The sequence below is a fragment of a genome, unplaced genomic scaffold (assembly GCF_019419815.1).
Source record: "Pyrus x bretschneideri cultivar Hongxiangsu unplaced genomic scaffold, Pyrus_bretschneideri_v1 Contig17, whole genome shotgun sequence".
Classification (NCBI taxonomy): domain Eukaryota; kingdom Viridiplantae; phylum Streptophyta; class Magnoliopsida; order Rosales; family Rosaceae; genus Pyrus; species Pyrus x bretschneideri.
This window is the reverse complement of record NW_025999468.1, coordinates 5848933-5872500: the sequence shown is the minus strand read 5'-3', so window position 1 is coordinate 5872500 and position 23568 is coordinate 5848933. Positions and strand designations below refer to the sequence as shown.

The following is a 23568-nucleotide window of genomic DNA, read 5'->3' as shown; positions in this document are numbered from 1 at the left end:
CTAGAAAGAAAATATAAAATGCATATATAATGATAATAATATCTAATTATATATAAATGAATAAATAAATGATATAATATTAATAGTTGTGGTACGGTATAGTAGCCCACTGGTAATGATTTTGAATACCATTACCGTACCAAAAATATATGATACAAATTTTTTAATATAACTTTAGTATGGTAGGATTGGTAATTTGATTGGTATAGTAATTTGGCAAAAAACTCTATCCCTACTTTTACCGAAAGAAAAATTATAACCTTTTAGACTTATAATTTAATGCTCTGGAAAAAGACAATTTAATTCGAAAACGACCCTGACAACTGGATTCCTAATACATGCGTCATAACTATAGTATTTCTTTCTTAATGGAATTGAATTTCATGGGAATTCATTTTGTTGGGATCCTTAGGTTTTGCACATTTTAATCATTCATCATGTATTATGCGATAAAAAATTATTTGATTTTTTTATTTAAAATTAAATATAAATAGTATCTAATGAAAACTGGTCACACGATGTATAATGAACGGTTAAGATGTAAAGATTCCTAGGATTTCCACTAAGTGGATCCAAAGAGAATCCTTTTCATTTCTTAATTTAGTTCGTGTTCAATTTACAAAATTTTGTATTTATAATAGGAATCGTGTATATATATATATATATATATACATTATAAATTACATTGTAAGATTATTTTTTATAAAAAATTAATTAAAACAAATATTGTTTAGTTAATCAACGATAGCAAACAAATTGACCATTCATAATGCTTTTACTGATTATGTTCATATGATTTTGTGTGGTTTGACAATTAAAATTGATTTTTTTGTATAAGTGATCAAGATAAAATGATTTATAATATCAATGATTTTAATCATAAACTCGAAGTTTCATAAATTAACCTCAAAGTGAAATGGAGGGGAATTCCTTTTCAACCATTGAAGAGCAAATTAATTCCGTTATGTGGTTATAATCGAAATACGGATTTCTGAAGTATAATAATCAAAATATTTAAAATATAAAACACTCAGAATATCTCATTTCCGACAAAATCAAAGACGTCCTCAGATGTAGTCGTGTAGTGGGTGCATTGGAAAGGAAATATTGAATGGATAGGGGACTGGACAAGACAGACAATCCGAATGAGATTGGATTTAGAAAAAATAGGTTGAAGATTGAAGAGACATTCACTTTGGGAAGAGCAAATAATGTCAAATCACAAACTCTCTAAACAGTAATTAAGATGATACTATCTACATACTCATTTTTACATCTCATATATTACTCTGAACTTTCAATTGTCATATTAAATTAGAGAAAATTAATAAACAAAAATTAAACCTTGTATCTCAATCAACAAGAGAAAATTTTTGATTAATCTGATACAAGTTGGTACATCTCTACACTTATATTATGACATGTAAAGTAGAAGAGGATCATCGTCAAATTTTTTTTTTAAGAATTCCTGAGATTCTTCGTGGTAATCGTTTACCGTACATCGTGCTGTCAGTTTCCATTAGATACTATTTATATTTAATTTTAAATTCCTTTTTCATTTTCCATGTAAAGAATCAACTTCTACCTCAAGTACTTTGGAAAAATTTCTCCAACCAAAGACCAAGGGGGTACTATTTGGGATTCTCAACAATTTCCGTTTCTTCTTTTTTTCGTTTTGTTGGAATACGCAACCTCGTTTCGTGTCTAGCAAGAGTGCATCAATTTTTTCCTTTTTTTTTTTTTTGTTTGTTTTATTGGTAAGAAGGGGATATAATAGGTAGTAAAATTAAAAAAATAAATAAAAACTAGTTTGAGTTGTACCCAGGTTTTTTTTCCAAAAAAAACTCCAAGCAGCTCTCTGTGTTGTTGTTGATTACTTCCTTCACTGGGGATTCTGCAGGAACATAGATTCAATGCATGGTACTGGTATACAGTTTCTCTCTCCTCACCTTTGTGTTTCTGCATGTATCTATGTATCTCTCGCTGTATGTATGTATGTATGTATATGCCTTTTAATTTTTCGGTTTCAAACGTTGAAAGCAAAAGGTAGGATTGGATTTTATTTATGCGAGCTTTTTAAGCAGTAATTTACTTAATTTATTTGATTTTGATGGTGTTTTTTGGGGGGATTTTGTGTGTAGAGACTAGAGAATTAGAGAGATAGAAGGGAAGGATGAAGAGGCAGAAGAGCAAGGAGGAGGAAGAAGAGAAGATAACAAACAAGGAGGAGGAGGAGGAGGAGGAGGAGGAGGAGGAGGAAGATGCAGAAGAAGATTGGTGCTTCGTCTGCAAAGATGGTGGAGACCTCATGTTATGCGACTACCCGTTAGTTCTTCACTCTCCTTTCCCTTTTATTTTTCCTCATTGAGTTTCAAAAATATGTGTATATATGTGTGTGTGTGTATGGTGGAGACCTCATGTTATGCGACTACCCGTTAGTTCTTCACTCTCCTTTCCCTTTTACTTTTCCTCATTGAGTTTCAAAAATGTGTGTATATATTTGTGTGTGTGTGTGTGTGTGTGTGTTTGCGCGCACGTTTGGTTAGGGCACCCCAATTTGAATTTCCCTCGCTTAAAAATCAGAGACATTTCAATTTAGATAAAGGTGCTTTCGTGCCCGCGTGTAGACGTACTTAGGCCACCCAAGTTTGAATTTCTATCGCTTGAAAATCAGAGTAATTTCAATATATATATATATATATATATATATATATATATATATATATAGGTCTTTGCACATCGTGTAGATGTTGGTTAGGCCATCCATTTCGAATTCTCCCTGTTTGAGAATTAGAGTAGTTTAGAATATTATTCCGTTAGACACAATAAATAAATAAATAGATAATAAAAATCCAACAAAACATAGTGATGGGTTTGTGTTGTACCATCCTAGTGACTTGAATATCACTTTTAACTTAACAGTACAACATTCCCTTTCAAGAAGATATTGAGAGAGGATCATCCAAACGACCTAAGCAACAACCTCTTCATATGTAACGGAGTTCTTTATGAGGGAAAATAAGCTTGTATTTTTGTATGGAAATGTTCTCCTTCTGGTCCCAAACTGTCAAATATGAAACATCAATAGGTGAAATCAAGTCCAAATGTGCGGTTCTGATTATTATGTGCCAAATATTTGGCAAACGATCATCACAGAGAGATGAAGATACTGTTTCCATAGCATTTATTGTTGTCAGAATTTGAATTAAAAGCTATATTCAAACATGCTTTAACTTAATCGATTGTCTTGTTGATTATTTGATAACGTGTCAATAATCGAGAAAGAAGAGAGCATTTGCTTGTGTGTGTGTGATTTTCGATACTAGAATGTTCTCATGACAAGTCAATTCATAAACTCCTTTCTCCATTTTTCTTGAGTTTTATGTTTATCTAAAGCAAAGACATTTCATCTTCTATCGATCCTCAACCTGTACATTTTGGTTCCTTCTCGCATTTCTTCAATGATTTATTTCTTTGCCTAGACGTAGAATGTCTCTCTACTTCTATATTATTAACAACCTGACTCATTTCAGGGGCTGCTTAAAAGTATATCATGCTCGATGCGTGGGCAAAAAGAAATCCTTTGCTGGGGCCGGAAAGCGCTGGATTTGTAGTAAGAAACTTCACATTTATCAATGAGGATACATGAGTGTTTCAATTGAAATCATTGCACATGGAGTATTATGCATGCATGAAGGCTGATGAACCATCACTGGTTTCATGTTAAAAAATGCTCGTGTGATGCTTCTGACTGTTTTGTCTTTCATTTTGTTTCGTTCCAAACCAACTTGTAAAATCCATGAGTCCCTTTCTTTGTCTCTATCAGTTTTGGGGTGCAGAGTGGGATGTGGGTAAAAGACAGATTTTGATGCAACATGTATATATAGAACTAAAGGAATTATATCGTGCGCTCAATTCTTTGGGATGCTCTTCATTAAGCAGAACCATGAAGCTTTTCTGTTCCAAGTGTTGAACCACATAAAGGGCTTCAGCAACCAAATTTTTGTCGTTCCTACCCAAATCCATAGAATCGAAGAGAACTTCTTGAAGCAGAGTAAATGGCACTGACCCCAACTTCAAACTAGTGTTCAGAGTTGAAATTTCAGGCCCTCTGTGTGGCCTTTAATTAACATACAATAGCATAATTAACTAACCAAACGGCCACCATACACTCATTAGTGCTTGTCTTCCGAAGTCCCCCATAAGAAGGCTCTTGTATGCAAGAAATTCTTGTGCATCTTTTAATTTGAATGTTCTAGCTGTTCATCTACTTCACAAGTGTACATATCCATATTATTTACGATCTTTTCATTTGGATATCTGATCATGATTGGTATACATGGTACTACATCTTTGAAAGAGTTCTTAACATTTAGAATGGTATAAATGCATTTTTTATGTCTGAAAATTTCCTGTCACAGAAATGCACATGGTTAAGCACTTCCATAAAAAGATTTTTATCTTCATATTTGCAATACTTGGGAGAATTTGTGTATTGAAGTTTGAAAGATGATGCAATTTTATGTTTCAGGGATGCATTCTTGTGCATTGTGCCTTAGTACCCCAAAGTTTTACTGCTTCTGTTGTCCGAATTCAGCATGTCGACATTGCATAAGTGGTTCTAAGTTTACACAGGTTAGAGGGAAGAAAGGGTTTTGCAAGGAGTGTTTGGAGCTTATTCTACTGGCAGAGCAAAACTCAGAATATGGTTTAAATGGAGTAAGATAATTAATCTCACTTTGTTAATTAACTAGTTCAAAAATCTCCAAGTTTATGTTTCCGTCTGTTATTAATTATTATATTTGTAGGAAATTCTAGCATGTAGTTCTATAATGTTGCATCTTTGTTTGGGTTATGTCAAGATTTATGTGGAAGGTTATATTGTTTTAGAAATTACATTATTGTCATTTACCACCGAGATAGATGCTTTCTTGAAATTGCAGACAAGCCAATACTCTCCTCTCGCTCTCTGGGAACACCTCTGATGGGAAAAAAAATTTACGACAGTTTCAGATTGCACAAGAAAATGATAGAGGTTTTTGGTGTTTCACTAAGGTTTACTTTCAGTATCATAATTTGTAACGCATGGACATAATGTTTATTGTCCGAACTCTTTCCACATGTATTACTTGCTGTATAATTCACATTCTGATTAATAGCTTTCACTTTTCCTGTTTCTTGTTTTATTATTTACCAAGTATACATTGTGTATCCTTATGAGCTTCAGATAAGAACAGCTAAACTAAAAGGGGAAGAAACAGAATATGAATTGATTTTATTTTCGCTGTTCTTATCTGAAGCTCTGATACACGGTTTACACTTGGTAAATATTTAAAAAAGGAAAAGGGAAAGCAGTATAGAGTTAATCACATTTTGGCGTGTATCTATACGGCATGTAATACATGTGGCATGAAGTCAGGCAATAAATGTGATGTTCATGCGTTACAATAATGAAGGTAAATTCTCGGAACTACAAAAACCTGTCTTTTTCTTGTGGAATCTGAAGGGATGGTATATTTTTTTTCTCTCATCTGAGTTCACAGAGTGAGAGGGGAGAACGCTTCTCTGCAATTCATCTGGAAGGCTCATCGAGTTTTTACCTCTTTGTAAACCAAGGTACAATTTCGCCTGATTGGAACTTCTTGTTTCACATCAAAGGTATAGATTTTGTCTGATCTGAACTTTTCTTTCACATCATTAGAATTTTTTCTTCCGATCTATGACTGTTCTGTAGTTAATTCAAATGGTAGATCCTTATGATTTGTTGTACTTGAACATGATATACGTTCTGTATGAAGTAATGGCAGGCATTGAGCTAAAAGCCTAAAAACCGCAGAAAACATATATTCATCTCCTTTATTTAAGTTTCAGCCTCTTGATTATATGTCCATCTATCATATAGTTAATTATCTATGCTTCCGTTTTTGGTTGTATGGTTGTTGAATTTCAGGAAAAAATAGACTTCAAGGATCGAGATACATTTGAGTGCCTATTTAAAGAATATTGGGAAATCATAAAGGAAAACGAAGGTTTGACTTTAGATGATGTCTATTCCGCAGATTTACTGTTAAAGAGGGGAGAAAATAAAACATGCAGGTTTGGTTCTGTAAAAGCTGGTGAGACTGAAGAAGCTTTTGACCTGATATCTGATAGTGACACTTCAGACACAGAATTTCAGAGACCAATGGGAAAAAGGAAGGCGCAAGAGTATATCGGATGGGCATCCAAAGCTCTTATTGAGTTCCTGCGATCTATTGGTATAGATACAACCAACAAGTTATCGCAGTATGATGTGGATTCAATCATCTATGATTATATCAAAGAGAGAAACCTTTTTGATCCAATAAAGAAGAAAAAGGTTATATGTGATGAGAAGCTTTATTCTATTTTCCGAAAGAAGTCCCTGGATAGGATAAAAATATATGGTCTTCTGGGGGAACATATGACCGAGAACTTGGTTATATCAGATGAAGATGATAGTGAGCTGGAAGACAAGAAGAAAGATACAGTGATAGCAAGCAAGAAGCGAAGAGAGAGCTCAGGTGTAGCATCTATTGAAAAGGAAGCGAGTCCTAGCATCCAGAAAAGTTGTTTTGCATCCATAGTTCCTGAAAATATCAAGCTTGTCTACTTAAGGAGGAGTTTAGTGGAGGAGTTCTTGAAGCAGCCTGAAAATTCTGATAGCAAGCTACTGGGAACTTTTGTGAGAGTTAAAAATGATGCCAGGCTTCGTCTGACAAATTCTCACCAACTTTTACAAGTTGAAGGTATTGTTTTTTGGAAATATATAATCTGTTATTGTGTTAATAATGTCAGATTGGAAAAATTGTTAGCCTTGTAGTCTGATCTGTTTCGATTCAATATATATGTAACATGCTGATCCATCAATGATTGGATATGCCCCTCCTCGGCATACAATGTAAGATTGATCTTCAAACATTACGGTGGTGCTATGTTGACGGGAATGCTCTTATTTTCTCCACAGGCTTTTAAGGTGCTGAAATTCCTTGATTTATTCAAGTTTTTTTCTTTTATATCCTCGCAGGCATAAAGAAAGGCTCAACAGCTGATGGAATGGATGGTGAAATTCTCCTGCAAGTTTCCAATAGAGATATTCCCATTTGTAGGCTGGCAGATTCAGACTTCACTGAGGTAATTGACCAGTATAAGAACTATTCAGTTTTCCGTATACGTAACATAATTTCCTCAGAAGGTTTAGTAATTGGAGAGCTCTCCACTCCTATTAATCAAATCCTCAACCTTACATATTTTGAGGGGGAGGAGTACGACTTGGTTACAGAGACCAATTTCTATCAATCCCCTTTGGTTATATAGAGATTTAAGATTTCAAGCATCAATGTGTTGAACATTTGGTACTTCATATACACATTTGATAACTGAGAAACTAAACTTTTTGTCTTGTCCACATTTAAGCTATAAATATTTTGTTATTCACAATTCTGGAAATACACAGATCGGTTTGTTGCTTTGATAATAATATGTGCTACTTGCAGGACGAATGTAAGGAGTTGCGGGAAAATGTGGCAAATGGCCTGCTAAGGAAACCTACAGTTGTAAGTTTAAGTTCCCTTCTTGAATCTGTCTAGTTAGGATAACAAGTTTTCTTTGTTTTTCAGTTTAATTATCTTCTTTCTGGTTTGTGTGGCTCACCATGATCTGTATTCATATGGACAACTATATATATTTAAAAATCGAATGTCATGAAAGTTCGTTTAGTGCATTATATACATATGTATATCTATCTTTTGTGAACGATGGTTTTTCAACCTTTAACCATAATTTATTGTTCGACAGGCCGAGCTTGAACAGAAGGCAAGACTTCTGCATGAGGATATAACTAAGCATGTAAGTAGTTCTACTTTATGGCATTAATTTCTTATATCTGTTTCCTATTCCCCCTATGCCCCCACTCTATAACAAAATGTGAAAGCTTTTGTCATATCGAGTTTATCTGGATAGGACTAGTGCACTGCCATGGAGGCAAATTGCTTGCTCATCATTTTTCTGATTTAAATTGACATATTGTTATCAGTGGATTGAGAGAGAGTTGGTCAGATTACAGAACTGCATTGATCGAGCAAACGAGAAAGGACGGAGAAGAGAATATCCTTCCATAGTCTATACAAAACTTCCATAGTTAAATTTTCATAGCTTTGAGTGCATTAATCCAAGTTTGTTTTTTTAATAGATTGAAGTCCTTCCATTGGTTTTCAGTTTTTTGTTTTTTACTTTTTACTCTCAAGGAAAGTTACACCTCAGAGCCCAGTTTTCAACCATGAATGGCATCTAGTCAAAAGCAGTGGTCGAACGAGATGCCAAATTTTCTAGTTATTGATAATATTTTCTTGGAAATATCTGGTTTTGGTTCTTCATGCATCACTTTTACTCCATGCACACACAAACACAAACACGCACAAGTGCTTGAGCATCTGTCAACCTACATTTGTGTTATGCCAATTTGTCTCATTGAACGACAGAGGACCTTAACCAACTTTATGTTCAACGCTGTGGGAACTTATGGAGAAGAGAGAGATGCTAAAGCAACCCTCTGTTCAAGTTGGTCTACTAAAGGAGGTGCCAAAGGTCACTGCGGAGGTTTTAGAGGCTGAATCTGGTCCTGTGGATGCCGTAAAAGCTGATAATCGATGAAGTGTTTCCTCACTAGGCTCGACCAGCATATTGAAATGAGACTGCTGTGTTAAAAGGGCTGCAATGTGCGTTGTTAGTTTTCCAGTCTGTATGTCGTTTGTCCTTTTAAGCTTGGAATAGAACTGCTTTCATTGCAGTTTAAGACATGGCCAGCAAATCGACTATCGTTACTGTATTGATATGTTTGTATTTTATGTTTCTCATTTTCTTGTCAAGAAGCTAAAACAAAGATCAAGTCTGTGGTTCCTTTCTGCCACAGACGATTGTGTGAAGTGTTAAGTATTCTTTCTCAGTTAGAAAACAATCCACTATGCATTAGTCAAACAAATGCAAAAGAGGGATCGATGCAGCGTCAAGTTACTAGACTCACACTAGAAGGTAGTCGCCTTTGTAACACCCCAACCTAACGTGGTAAGTCAACTGTAGAATGGAAGTAAGAAAAGAGGGAGGAGCGAATTAGAGAAGCGTGATCGCACAAAAACCCTAAAATCGAGAGTGAGTCCACACTAAAGGAGAGGGGGTGCGCTTAGGTAAGTCAAGAATGGAAGTAAGAAAAGACGGAGGAGGGAATTAGAGAAGTGCGATCGCCCGAAAACCCTAAAATCAAGTTTGAGTCTACACTAAAGGAGAGGAGGTGTGCTTAGCCTCACAATGAACTAGCAATAATATGATTCAAATTCGTCTTTGACGAGAATTGAACTTAAGACCTCTCATTTACAAACGAAGAGGAATACCATTAGACCGTAGTACTAAGTAGCAACAACTATTTTATTTGAATGTTAAAAGTGATTAGGTAAATCTTATATGACAAGTGTATATGCATTGGTGTTGTCTAAGCTGAAAAGTGATAACAATATAAGAGTTTTGTGATGTTATCAGATCCAATATTGCTTCAATGCAATCATCATAGAGCTACAATGATATGCCCTGGGGTTGTGCTGGTGCCACCGCATAAAGAGTGTGAATGTAACTGCAGCCTCGAATTGCCAAACAAAACGGCCGGATATATATCTGGATTCCCAATACATGCATGCGTTACAAATTACTGACTCACTAAGCAGGTTCTTTCTTTTTGTTATTTTATTCAATATATGTGTAGTAATGCTCATTATCTTATTTATTATCGTTAGATAATTTAAATTTTAAAATTTGTGTCTATACACTACATAAATTTTGAAATTTAAACTCACTTAACGATGGTAAATAAGGTGTTGAGAAAAAATGTTCCCTAAATTTTCCTAGTGGGTGGATTGAAAAGGAAATATCGATTGGATAGGACTGGACAAGACAATCGGAATAAGCGGGGGAGACATTAGGTAATAAAATTAAATAAAATAAAAAACTAGGCTGTAATTCTTTTCAAAACAAAAAATCCCAAGCTGTGTTATTATTTGTTGATTCCTTCCTTCCTTCACTGGGGATTCTGGAACATGCATGGTAGTGGTAAAGTTACAATTCTGCAATTTGGTATTTTCTACCTCTCTCACTACTCACTTTTTTGTTTCTGCATGTATGTATGTATGTATGTATGTATGTATCTATATATATGTGTGTGTGAGCTTTTTATTTATGTTAAAGTAAAAGGAAGGATTGGATTTTGTATATGTGAGCTTTTATAAGCAGTAATTTGTTTATTTATTTGGTGTTGATGGTGTTTTTTGGGGGATTTTGTGTGTAGAGACCAGAGATCTAGAGAGATAGAAGGCCAAGGATGAAGAGGCAGAAGATCAAGGACGAAGAAGAGGCAGAAGGTCAAGGACGAAGAAGAAGAAGAAGAAGAGAAGATAATAAACGAGGAGGAAGATGCAGTAGAGGATTGGTGCTGCACCTGCAAAGATGGTGGATACCTCATGCTATGCGACTACATGTCAGTTCCTCACTCTCCCTTCCCTTTCACTTTTCCTGATTGCGTTTCAGTGTATGTGTGTATTTTCGCGCGCTTGGTTAGGCCATCTAAGTTTAAATTTCTCTCGTTTAAAAATAAGAAACGTTTTAGTCTAGTTAAGGTGCGCGCGCATGTGTACATGACCTTAGGCCACTCAAGTTTGAATTTTCCTCGTTTGAAAATCAGAGTAATTTCAATACATATATACGTATGCGTATGTTTTCGCTCAGATGTTGGTTAGGCCATCCAAATTCAAATCCTTTTGATTTGAGAATTAGAATAATTTAAAATTGTTCCATTAGACACAAAAGTAAATAAATAAATAAAAATTCTAACAAAACATGATGACGGTTTTGTGTTGTACCATCCAGTTGACTTGAATGTCACTATCAAATAATATGCCTTAAAAGAAAGTATAACAATCATAGATAGTCAATCATCCATCCACATCTCCCAACATTTCTTTCTCCTTGTTTTGCATTAACAACAGAGCAGTCACACATCTTAATACCATAAGAAAAATTTCAAATGATGTGAAGAAAAAAAAGTTCAGATTAGGCCAAAATTTATACTTTGGTTTATAAAGAGTTAAAAACTACGATGAGAGACATTCTTTCAGATGAACTGCAGGAAACCCTATACTCCTCTTTCATTGTCCATAAACAAATGAGAGAAAATATACAAAAATGACAGAGATTTTTGTAGTTATGAGAAGGTTTACTTTCCATATTGTAATGCATGCACATCACATTTATTGTTTGACTTCATTCCACGTGTATTACATTACATGCCGTAAAATTTGCAATCTGATTAATAGATACATGTGAAAATGTGATTAACATTATATATACTGCTTTCACTTTTCATTTTTCTTGTTTTATTATTTACCAAGTTTAAATCGTGTACCTTTTTAGGAGAAGAAACAGAGTAGGAATTGATAATAAGCTCATAAGGATATACGATTTATATTTGGTATATATTAAAACAAAAGAAAAAGGATAAGGGAAAACAGTACAAAGTAAAACACATTTTGGTGTGTATCTATTAATCAGAACATGATTTATACAGCTTGTAATACATGTGGAATGAAAGACAATAATATGATGTGCATTCGTTACAATACGGAAATGATAATGTTAGAGAGACCATGTATTTAAATCATATTTTATAAATCATATAATGTGTTTGTTGATGATTGAATTATTATTTAAGTGTTGATTAAAGTATTTATTTTTTATTGGGACACATGACATGATTTTTGTCACATCCCGGTCCGGGACGGATCACTTCCCGGGTCCGCTCCACCACCGTAACACGATATTGTCCGTTTTGGGCTTACCATTTCCTCACGGTTTTGTTTTTGGGAACTCACGAGCAACTTCCCAGTGGGTCACCCATCATGGGATTGCTCTAGCCCCCTTCTCGCTTAACTTCGGAGTTCCTACGGAACCCAATGCCAGTGAGCTCCCAAAAGGCCTCGTGTTAGGTAGGAATGAGAATATACATATAAGGATCACTCCCCCTGGGCGATGTGGGATGTCACAATCCACACCCCTTAGGGGCCCGACGTCCTCGTCGGCACACATGCGGCTAGGGTTAGGCTTTGATACCAATTGTCAAATCCCGGCCCGGGACGGATCACTTCCCGGGCCCGCTCCACCACCGTAGCACGATATTGTCCGCTTTGGGCTTACCATTCCCTCACGGTTTTGTTTTTGGGAACTCACGAGCAACTTCCCAGTGGGTCACCCATCATGGGATTGCTCTAGCCCCCTTCTCGCTTAACTTCGGAGTTCCTACGGAACCCAAAGCCAGTGAGCTCCCAAAATGCCTCGTGCTAGGTAGGGATGGAAATATACATATAAGGATCACTCCCCCTGGGCGATGTGGGATGTCACAATTTTGGTCTAAAAATTTGGTGTACCTAACATTAACTTTCTCGGAACTCCAAAAACCTCTGTCATTTTCTTATGCAATTTGAATGCAATGTATGATTTCTTTCATCGGAGTTTTTCCAAAGAGTGAAAGGGGAGTATAGGCTTGTCTGCAATTCATCTGGAAGAATTTAGCTCATGTAGTTTTTAATAAACCAATGGTATAATTTTCGCCTGATCTGAAATTTTTATTTTCTTCTCATCATTTGAAAATTTTCTTATGATTAAGATCTGTGAGTGTTTCTGTTGTACTCATGCAAATAGGAAATCCTTACGATTAGTTGTACTTGATATATGTTCTGTATAAAATTAATGACAGGCCTTGAGCTAAAAGCCACAGAAAACATAAAATTCATGTCGTTTATTTCGGCTTCAGTCTCTTGATTATACATGTTCATCATGGTTTAATATTGCCAAAGCTTGTTAACGTTGTAAGAATTTAATGTCCCAAATATAAATAGAACTAAGGAATTGTGTGGCCTTTACTTCATGCAATAACATAATTAACTAGCCAAACGGCCACCATTCGGAGCACTCATTAGTGCTTGTTGTTGAGAGTGTTAATCCCACCTCGAGGAAGGAAGAGACCTTGCATGTACTAGAAGTAATTGAACTACTCTTCATATTGCCAATTGGTTTTAGGGTGAAACCTCAACTTTCTTCATTCGTCTTCCAAATCCCCTATAAGGAGGCTCCGTATGGTAGAAATTCTTGTAGTGTCTTTTAATTTGAATGTTCTAGCTGTTCATCTACTTCATTCGGATATCTGATCATGGTTGGTTGATTTGGTCCTTTATCTTTGAAAGAGTTCTTAACATTTTGGAAGGTATAAACTCATTTTTTTTGTCGGAAAATTTCCCGTCACAGAAATGCACACGATTAAGCACTTCCAAAAAAAAGACTTTTATCTTCATATTTGCAGAAAACTGGAGAATTTATGTCTTAAGTTTGAAAGATGATGCAGTTGTATGTTTCAGGGAAGCATTCTTGTGCATTGTGCCTTGGTACCCCAAAGTTTTACTGCTTCTGTTTTCCGAATTCAGTATGTCGACATTGCGTAAGCGGTTCTAAGTTTACACAGGTTAGAGGAGAGGGAACAAAGGATTTTCCAAGGAGTGTTTGGAGCTCGTTCTGGATAGATGCTTTCTTGAAATTCCTTTTCCATCTATCTGCATTAACAACAGAACTGTCATATACATCTAAATGTCATAAGAAATTTTCAAATGTGTGAAAGAAAAAAAGTCCAGATCAGGCGAAAATTTATACCTTAGGTAAAAACTACAATGAGAGAAATTCTTCCAGATGAATTGCAGACAAGCCTATACTCCCCTCCCACTCTTCGGGAACAACTTGGATAAATATACAATACTTTCAGTTTGCACAAGAAAACGACAAAGGTTTTTGGAGTTCTGAGAAGGTTTACTTTTAGTATTGTAATGTGTGCACATCACATTTATTGTCTGACTTCATCCTACGTGTATTATATATTGTAAAATTTGCGTTCTGATTAATAGATACATGCCAAATGTGATTAACTCTATTTATACTGCTTTCACTTTTCCTTTTCTTGTTTTATTATTTACCAAGTTTAAATCGTATACCATACATGATTTATACTTGGTAAATATTTAAACATAAAGAAACATGAAAAGGGAAAGCAGTATTGAGTTAATCACATTTTGATGTGTATCTAATGAGTAGAACACGAATTATACGACATATAATACATGTGGAATGTAGTCAGACAATAAATGTGATGTGCATGTGTTATAATACAGAAAAGAAACCTTCTCAGAACTCCCAAAAACATTTTTCATTTTCTTGTGCAATCCGAAAGCATTGTATATTTTCTCTCATCAGAATTGTTCCTGGAGAGTGAGAGGGGAGTGTAGGCTTGTGTACAATTCATCTGGAAGAATTTCTCGCATCATAGTTTTTAATAACCATAGGTATAAATTTTCACCTGATCTGAACCTTTTTTTCTTCACATCATTTGGAAATTTTCTTATGATTGAGATCTGTGACTGTTTAGTTGTTAATGCAAATAGGAAATCCTTACGATTTGTTGTAATGTTCTGCGTAAAATTAATGACAAAAGCCTTGAACTAAAAGCCACAGAAAGCATAAAATTCATCTATTATTTCAGTTTCAGTCTCTTGATTAAACATGTTCATCATGGTTTAATTATCTATGTTTCGTTTTTCGGTTGTATGGTTGTTGAATTTCAAGAAAAATAAACTTGGAGGATCGAGATACATTTGAATGCCTATTTAAAGAACATTGGGAAATCGTAAACGAAAATATAGACTTCAAAGATTCTGCAGATTTACTGTTAAAGAGGGGAGAAAATAAAACATGCAGGTTTGATTCAGCAAGAGTTGGCGAGACTGAAGAAGCTAGTGAACTTATATCTAACAGTGACACTTCGGACACAGAATTTCAGAGACCGATGGGAGAAAGAAGGGCACAAGAATATATCGGATGGGCATCCAACGCTCTCATCGAGTTCCTCCAATCAATTGGTACAGATACAACGAAACAATTGTCGCAGTTTGATGTGGAGACGATCATATTTGTTTAGGATAAAAATCTATGGTCTTTCGGAGGAACATATGGCCGAGAACTTGGTTATGTCGGATGAAAATGATAGTGAGCTGGAAGACAAGAAGAAAGATACAATGACAGCAAGCAAGAAGCGAAGAGTGAGCTCAGGTATCGCGTCTATTGAAAAGGAAGCGAGTCCTCGCGTCCAGAGAAGTTGTTTTGCATCCATAGTTCCCGAGAATATGAAGTTTGTCTACTTCAGGAGGAGTTTAGTGGAGGAGTTCTTAAAGCAGCCTGAAAACTCCGAAAGCAAGCTACCGGAGACTTTTGTGAGAGTGAAAAATGACGCCAGGCTTCGTCTGACAAATTCTCCGTAGCTTTTACGAGTTGAAGGTAATTGTTTGTTAGCAGCATCCAGGCTCGTCTGGATATTGCATACTGTTAACTTTTCGTCGTGACCAACATTTGAGCTATAAATATTTTGTCATTCGCAATTCTGGAAATACACAGATCGGTTTGTTGCTGTGGTAATAATAATTTTGATCAGAAATTTCTGTCCATAAGAGTATTGTGGAATTCAATTGTGCTACTTGCAGGACGAATGCAAGGAGTTGCGGATTTCCATCATTGTAAGGATTCTCATTTAACACTATAAATACGTCGCTCTAGGGCTCAAAAGGGGGATCAAATATCTAATCCAACACAATTCTCATATCTCGAGATAATACACGTCATATTCAACACATCTCTACATGCTCATACATGGAACTACACGTGATTTGATTCTTCCTCTTCAATGTGGAGATATGTAGGCAATCATTCCTGGGATCCAATCACACCACACAAAATATCCCCCTATTCTCTGATGTTCATGGGATTCCAGCAATTGTTCGTATACCAACGGTTGTGCACGAATTTGGTTCCAACATTTCTCGTTTGATGTCTAGAAATGGATTGGATTAGATAACTCACTAGATTGACGTATAGCTAGATGAAGATATTAATTTCAACTTTCAAATTTTGTGAAGTTGAAATTAAAAGATGAATTAGTCATAAATAGAAGACTCCTCCCTCTCAATCCCCACAAAACAGGCAAAATTGGAACAAAAAAGCTTCCCTTGCAACTAATCCATACAAAATTGAAAGTCGCATCAACTTCTTTCTTTCAACATCACATTGCATCTACTTCTTTCCTTCAATCCAATCTAATTCAATCTTCGACACCAAACGAGACTTTCAGTTATTGTATGTCAGCTCGGGATAAAGAAAGAAAAGAAACTGAGCTGAGTTTTAAGCCTACAGATTTAAAACATGCACCACACTAATCTAAACACTCATCAGAATAACAACAAACCAGAACAAATATCCATAGCATTACAGTAAAACACACAAATTATATACAAGTCTTTGAACAGGAGGCAAAGCTATATACAATTCCACCAAAATATCCTAATAAATCTAGACATTAAGACACAACATTACCACTCAAACACCATCGATAGCATTTTTCAGATCTCCACCAAATAGCGACATGAGAGGTCCTCCGTGGACTCTCCCTTCCGGGATTTTGAACTCAAAGCTCTTTATCCCGCTACAACTGCCAACACCGACGCCATACCCATCTCTTCCCTCCTCAGGCTTCTCAGAACTCGAGAAATGTGAATAGGATGATGAAGACTTCATCGATAGAGGAACCAATACCTGCGAGGGTATGAGATGTGTTTTTTCGGGCTTTTCCAGCGAATCCATGCTGTCAGAAATGGCACTGGTTCCTGAAGAAGAATGATTGTTGTCAAAGCTGCTCCCTGCAGTTGAAGCCGCAGATACAAGCCCATGGAAAAGTCCTGGTCCAATGAGACCTGCCTTATCTATCCCCCGGTCCTGAACCATACTGCTATGAGCGGCACATAAACCACTCTTGCCCCTGGCGAATTTTTCACATTTACCCTCTCCCCAAGTGCATCGCTTTCCCCCACCATGGGCCTTGCAGAAGTCTGTGCTCCCCTGGGCACTTTTTCCACAGTTATCAAACTTACAACGCTTACCTCCACCATGCCTAACACAACAATCAGTGCGGCCACGGGCACTTCTTGTGCAGCCTGGCACAGAACACCTCTTTCCGCCACCATGAGCAACGCAGAAATTAGTGCCTCCATGTACGCTCTTAGGGCAAATCCCACCACCATCAAAGAGACAGCGCTTCCCCCCACCATGTCCCTTGCAGAGTGGTGTGCTTCCTTCGGCACCCTTGGTGCACCCTTGAAATATGCAACGCTTTCCACCACCATGTGCCTTGCAGTACATAGTGCTCCCTTGTGCCCCCTTTGCACATGCCTCGTGCTGGCAACGGCGACCACCTCCATGCGAGATGCACAAACCAGCCTGTCCTTCAGCACTACGAGTGCAGCCATCCACCTTACACCTTTTCCCTCCCCCATGTCTGATACAAAGCCCTGATTTTCCTCGTGCAGCCTTGGTACATCCACCTGGATAGCCACATCTTTTGCCACCACCATGAGCTATGCAGTACTCTGTTTTCCCCTCAGCACTTTTAGTGCACCCCAAGTGTTGACACCTCTTCCCTCCACCATGTGCCTTGCAGTACGCCGTTCGGCTCTCAGCACCGTTCTTGCACCCAGGTTTTTGGCATCTCTGTCCGCCCCCATGACCAATACAAAGACCTGATGCCCCTCGTGCTCCCTTTCTACAGCCAAAAAATTTGCATTTTTTTAGACTGCTAATTCGGTTGTCTGAAGATGTCCCTGTAGTTGTCTGCTCGGATATTGATTCTGTTGAGTAATCTGTTGTAACAGAAGGTTCATGCCTTAGCTCAGTTAGCTGGCATTTGTCCCTGAGGTTTAAAAGTTCTTTACTGTGCAGAGAAAGATTGACACTGTCACTCCTAGGAGCAAAAAGAAGTGACGGCATATAACCACCTGATTTCCTGGACGAAGTAGAACCCTCATCAACAAGTGGAATTGGCAGTTGATTATCTTCAGAAGATACACGAGTAATATTAACATCAGTCTCTCCCGAAATTGAAAAATCAAGCACGGTTGAAGCTTCAAGAGTCCCACCAGAAAGACCGAGTTGAAGGATTGAATCACCATCAGAAGCAAATCCCTGAGATAATGCAGTGGTTGATCCTCTATTCTTTGGGGGTCCAAAATTGTAATAATCATCGCAGTATGCACTCGGTGTCGGGCCCAATCCAAGTACCAACTTACAGCCATCATCGGGAGCACTGGAACAGTTGACCCTAAAATTGCTTTCTCTACACCTATACCTGGGTGTGTTGCTTCCACCGGAGCCAGGACTATTCAAGCATAGAGCAGTATCACCAAAGTGGTCATTTTTTGTGAACTGACCATCATGAGAAAATAGTATACTCTTCTTGTTCAAATCCATTTTCTCAAAACTGGGCGCTAAGAGACACAAGTAACAGATCACTCTTTACCACATACAATTACCAAGTCAACACAATGGAAATAAACGAAGTAGAAGCTAATGCGCAACCCCCAGCACCCCAATCAATAAAATCTCACTTTGAAAAAATCTGACTACGTTCCTTGGATAGAACCCCTTTATAAGAATAGTTAATATTGGCGTGCAGAGATCGTTGGAGCTTGTTGTGCTCCCTGCTGTAAAATCATTTAGCTTCATTAACCCTGAAGTAAGAGGAAACAGAAAACACAACTGAATTAATGAATAAACCCAACTGATGGTAATGATATAAACTGGAAAGATAAAACAATGTCATGCAAATCCACTGCAGGAATTTAGTTCTAAAAGAAAAAAAAAAACAAAGGAAAATATTCTAGGTTATGGCCAACGTCAATTCAAGAGGAAGAAACAAAGTTTTCAGAAAATCCAATATGACACATTCTGATAATATGTGACAGGATAATAAGTAGAAGCAAGAGAGTATGAATCTAACTGAAGTGCAGAGTATGACAAACAGTATCTAGTTTTCCATGTATTAGCCAAAAGAATGAAAAATTTGGAGAAACTCAAAATTGGAAAATGCATTGAGCTTGGAAAGAATTTGAATGACAAAAGTTTTCTGCAAACCAGCAAACTAAGTATAAAAAATTTGGAAACATCCAATCTAAAATGCCAATACATATAAATTTTCCAAAAAATAAGAAACTAAATTCCCGATATAAACTCACAACTTGTAACCCTGAACCCATGATCCAAAGGTGCAGCAGCAACAGGAGATCGCACAACTCAATAACATAAATTTGACATTTATAACCCAATACTTATAAAGCATAGATGAGTTAACTGTTGTTAAATTTTTCGCCATGATGCAACAGAGTTTGACAAGAACAAAGCACTTCCAAGCCCTGACAACTGTATCAGGTTTGTTTTGATTTGCCTAAGGAAAACAGCAACCTTCAAAAAAGAACAGAAAAATAACTCAATGTCAATAATCTTAAACCCAAAACACCAAAGTTTAAACTAAACAAGTAGCAGATCAAGGTTTTTCTAGAGTTCCCTGGCAACCATAGGATTTCGACAAAATCAGAGCATCTTCTCAGTACCTACTCGTTGTCACTCCAGAGACACAATCCCCATACTCAGTGGTTACGCAACCTCAAACATAATTAAATTTTCATACGGATACAAGTTCTATTCAATTTTTATCTGTACTACGAATTCATCCTTTGGAACAACTAAACATTGACTTCAATTCAATTCTAATAACTCTTAACTGATACTTATTTGGTATCATATTAATCGTCGGTATTTCTCCAATTTATCATGTTAGCAAGTACCAATTCCAGCAACAGCAACAAACAACGATAACAACAACAAAGCCTTATCCCACTAAGTGAGTTCGGTTGTATGAATCCTAGAACGCTACTGCATTTGGTTTTGGGCCAAGTCATCCTTTAGCTCCAAATACTATGCCTAGCGAGTGTCAATTCCAGATGCAATATATTTCTTTTAGTACATGTCATTCAAACTTTCCAGACTCTATTCCGATCGAGTTGAATTCTTTAAATTGAATTCCTGGCTCTAGTTGTTACTTGTTTGAAATCACTTCCATTCAATATCTTAGTCAACATCCATAATATAATTTCAACATCCAAATATCTTACCTAATTCAGATTTATTACTCTCCTTCCTTCACAAAACTAGCTGTACAAACTAGCAAATCCTTAATAAAAATTACAAGATCTACAACAAAAATTAATTTAGAAAAATACCCAGTAAGTCAAACAAACAGAAATTAACTCCATAATCTCCAAAACCATCAAATAAACAAAACAGATGGTAACTATATGATCATCCATCAATTACTCAAAGCCAAAACCCAATTTTCTACAGTGAAAAAAATTGAAAGAAACGCAGGGAGATGAAGAAATACATGAGCAATTCAGCAGTAGGAGGCAGATGTAATTACCTTGGTGACAAATTCAAAGGAAATTTGGAGAGAAATGGCGCATCTGGGCAGCTGCGGGAGAAGATGCATCCCAATTTTTCTTCCAACTAAAAAAATAAAATATGAAACAACCAGAGTGCCAATTGCAATTAGGTATTTTCAAATAATGTCGGCACTATTATTTTATTTTATTTATTTATTCAGACGGCTCTCCAGTTCTGTATTTTTCTTCATTTCCTATATTTTAATTTATTTTGTAATTTTATTTACTTGGTGAAATACCAGAAATAGCCTTTAGGGTCACAACTGTCGGGACTCGGGAGCGTGGCGCTTCCTAATTGCCTGGGACGACCCATATACTTTTCCTTGAAAACGACGGCTCCTGAAAAGTCAACATTGCCCTCTCGCCCACAACCAAGTAGTGTGGCTTTTCGCCAGTAGTTTTGGGCAAAACCACGTCGCCGTTCCTAAAGTTGGAGAGATTTTTTCCGTCCAGTCTATAATACTACAGTAAGTATCATAATATAAGTGAAAAGAGTAAATTTTACAAAAATATAATGGATTATGGGAGCGTGTGGCTTAATGGTGAAGGTGATGGCTGGATCAATAGGAGGCAAGCTCAGGCAGTAGTCCAAGTTTGTGGAAGGATTGACGCGGTGGCATCATTTCGACTTGGGATTTGGACTGAAGCGGCTTGGCTTCTCGGCTCAGTTTGGCGGCGTGCCTCGTGGTAAATGTTTCATGCAATCAAGTCTGAAAACAAATCGAAACTTGAATTCATGTCTTAGAAGTGACATAGATTGCAATGATGAAAATTGTGAACGGGTTTGTAACAAAATAATCTAATGAGAAAGTGGAGTGTTATGGCATAGAGAGAAAAGAGAGTAATAGGGGAAATACTTATCGTAAACATAATGAACTTACTTCTCATACAAGTAAGAAAGTCTAATATCTTATCGATTATATAAAAAAACTTAAATACAGTATATTTGAATTTATATAATCACACAAATACTTTTTTTAGTACATTGACATTTTTACATTAAGAGGAGGGAGAGTTCGGCAAAGTCCCAAAATGGACAGTCTAGCTTGATATCGAATTCGTCATCCACGAGATTTGAAAATAAGGCATTTTATTTCTAAATGAAAAAAAAATATCATCAGACCGTAGTACTGAGTGGCTAATCACACAAATACTTTAATTCTAATCACAACAATCGTCCATAGGTTCCACTCTGTAAATGTATTTTGACAAAATTGTCCCTCGATTTGGTTAAACGAATGAGATTTAATTGAGCGTTTTCTGGTGGCTTCATTGCCAGTTTGCTGCAGACGTCCTCAACTGCAATTCTTGGAATCTAACAACATTCACACGCGTCGTCGTCCTATTGGCCAGCACTTCCCATAATAGTTCAGTTCCCTATGCTGATTCGATCCCAACTACGTTGGTTTCATTGGAAAGTGTGCAGCATTTAGGGCACGTGTGACACTCTGTGCTTTGTCTGGTTGTGCTTAAGTTGTCTTGGCCTATTATTAACAAAAACTTAAATGGCACGAATCGACCGTCACATGAGTTCATATTAGTAAAATAAGGTTATGTAGATAAAAATTTACGCGTCTTTATTTTACTACTATTAGGCGCCATATTAACGGTGTACTAGTGTTGTGTAAAAATAATTTGTATTGCATGGATACACCTCTACAATAACTTTACGTGCTAGTAATACAAGGACATGTATAAATTTCTCTTTTAGTGTTTATGTATGGATAATGCTTGAATTTCCCCTCTGGGATATGGGCTCATTTTCCCACTTGAAAATAATGTAACTTCATCCTAGAAAATTTATAATTGGAAGCCGCTCAACTTTTTAATCTTCATTTAAAGATTGTCCTTACAAAAATTCTTTCGAGATCGAGATTATTTAGTCATCCAAATGTATCAGATAAATCAACTGCTCATTATTAATAGCTACTTGGTACATATAACGTTGATTCAATTGATACATTTATATGACTAAATGATCTCAGATTAGAATGAGTATTGGTAGGGATCTTTTCACTTTTTTTGAAAACTAAATTCTTATTTAGTAACAACAACTTTGGCACCGAGTTTTTAAAATTTGGCACTAATTTTTCACATTTTGGTTTTAGTTTTTTTTTTCTTTTTTTTTTTTAAATAGTTACCAAACAATATTTCAATACTAAGTTTTCAAAAAAGTAAAAAATGAAAATAAAATGATTATCAAACGATCACTAAGTTCTTTAAGCAAACATCGCATAGCTCCGTGTCACATTATTAGAATTAGTATTATTTCTTCTTTTCTTTATCAGAAAAAACAAGTTCATTGGTTGATACGGATCTGTTGACTTTCGACATTAGACAACTTGATCATTTCATTCACTAGCTTGTTTTCTATGCTAATCATGATTAGCAACTTAACCTTACCTGGGTTGTTCAATAGGTTGGATGTTTCCTTGTCATTTTCTGTTCCCAACCAACACCTTTGTTTAATCAGAAATGACCACAAAATCAGGTTTATTATATGTTAGCATGCATTCATAAGATGGAGAGACATCTCATTAATAGTAACATATGGTAGGTCTAAGTTTTATATTTCCTTGGGTAATCTTGTGTCGCTTTAGGACACCCTAAGTAGGCTAACTAAAATTTAAATTGAATAGCTTGTAACTGCTTTGAATCACACCATATTATAGTTTATGTAAGTACAGGTTGTTACTCCTGGGATTGATGCGACGCTACGGAAGTTATAAATAAAGGAAAGTACGAATAGTTATCTTTGAATAGATTTTTCAAACGCCATAGAATCGAGAAAAACTTTCGAATTTTGATTAATAATATGATAAGATGAACAAAATGCAACTCTAAAAGTTGTTTAATAATCTTAATAAACCCTAGCACCAGATAGAAAAAATAAATAAACAAATAACAAAATATCAAAAAAGATGTTAAAATATTAAAATCTTGTTTTAGGCTAGTAAAAACTGAAATTCAGCCAAATTCTGACTAGGCTTCTTGTCAAACACAAGACTTGTAGATCTCGTCGTTTTCCTCGAATCCATATATAATGGTACCAAAACTGACAAGTCAAACAAAATGTACGTTAATCTGAACAACCTGAAAA

General features: G+C 36.2%; 2 protein-coding genes and 1 pseudogene across 7 annotated transcripts; 2 read left to right on the top strand and 1 right to left on the bottom strand.

Annotated features, from left to right (window-relative positions):
- The first annotated feature begins 1575 nt into the window (after positions 1–1575).
- On the top strand, positions 1576–8962 carry LOC103968119 (uncharacterized protein At5g08430). Of its 4 annotated transcripts, none has more exons than XM_048581587.1 (10): positions 1579–1920; positions 2142–2325; positions 3534–3613; positions 4532–4719; positions 5951–6767; positions 7046–7152; positions 7515–7574; positions 7816–7866; positions 8054–8124; positions 8526–8962. In XM_048581587.1, exons 2-10 carry the CDS (start codon positions 2174–2176, stop codon positions 8668–8670), a joined length of 1671 nt encoding a protein of 556 aa, XP_048437544.1. In that variant the 5' UTR covers positions 1579–1920; positions 2142–2173; the 3' UTR covers positions 8671–8962. The 4 variants fall into 4 exon arrangements, with proteins under 4 accessions (XP_048437546.1, XP_048437544.1, XP_048437545.1 ...); XM_048581588.1 differs by having other exon boundaries at positions 1579–1926; XM_048581589.1 differs by lacking the exon at positions 8054–8124 and having other exon boundaries at positions 1576–1920; positions 8499–8962.
- A 5737-nt stretch (positions 8963–14699) lies between these two features.
- Positions 14700–15491, top strand: LOC125476041 (annotated as a pseudogene).
- An 864-nt stretch (positions 15492–16355) lies between these two features.
- On the bottom strand, positions 16356–20602 carry LOC103968097 (hornerin-like). 3 transcript variants are annotated; one of them, XM_009381434.3, is made up of 3 exons: positions 20447–20602; positions 19206–19431; positions 16356–18701 (listed from the first exon to the last, which is right to left on the bottom strand). In XM_009381434.3, the coding sequence occupies exon 3, from the start codon at positions 18439–18441 to the stop codon at positions 16519–16521; it is 1923 nt and encodes a 640-aa protein (XP_009379709.2). In that variant the 5' UTR covers positions 18442–18701; positions 19206–19431; positions 20447–20602; the 3' UTR covers positions 16356–16518. The 3 variants fall into 3 exon arrangements, with proteins under 3 accessions (XP_009379709.2, XP_009379717.2, XP_009379725.2); XM_009381442.3 differs by having other exon boundaries at positions 19322–19431; XM_009381450.3 differs by lacking the exon at positions 19206–19431 and having other exon boundaries at positions 20447–20600.
- Positions 20603–23568: the final 2966 nt, after the last annotated feature.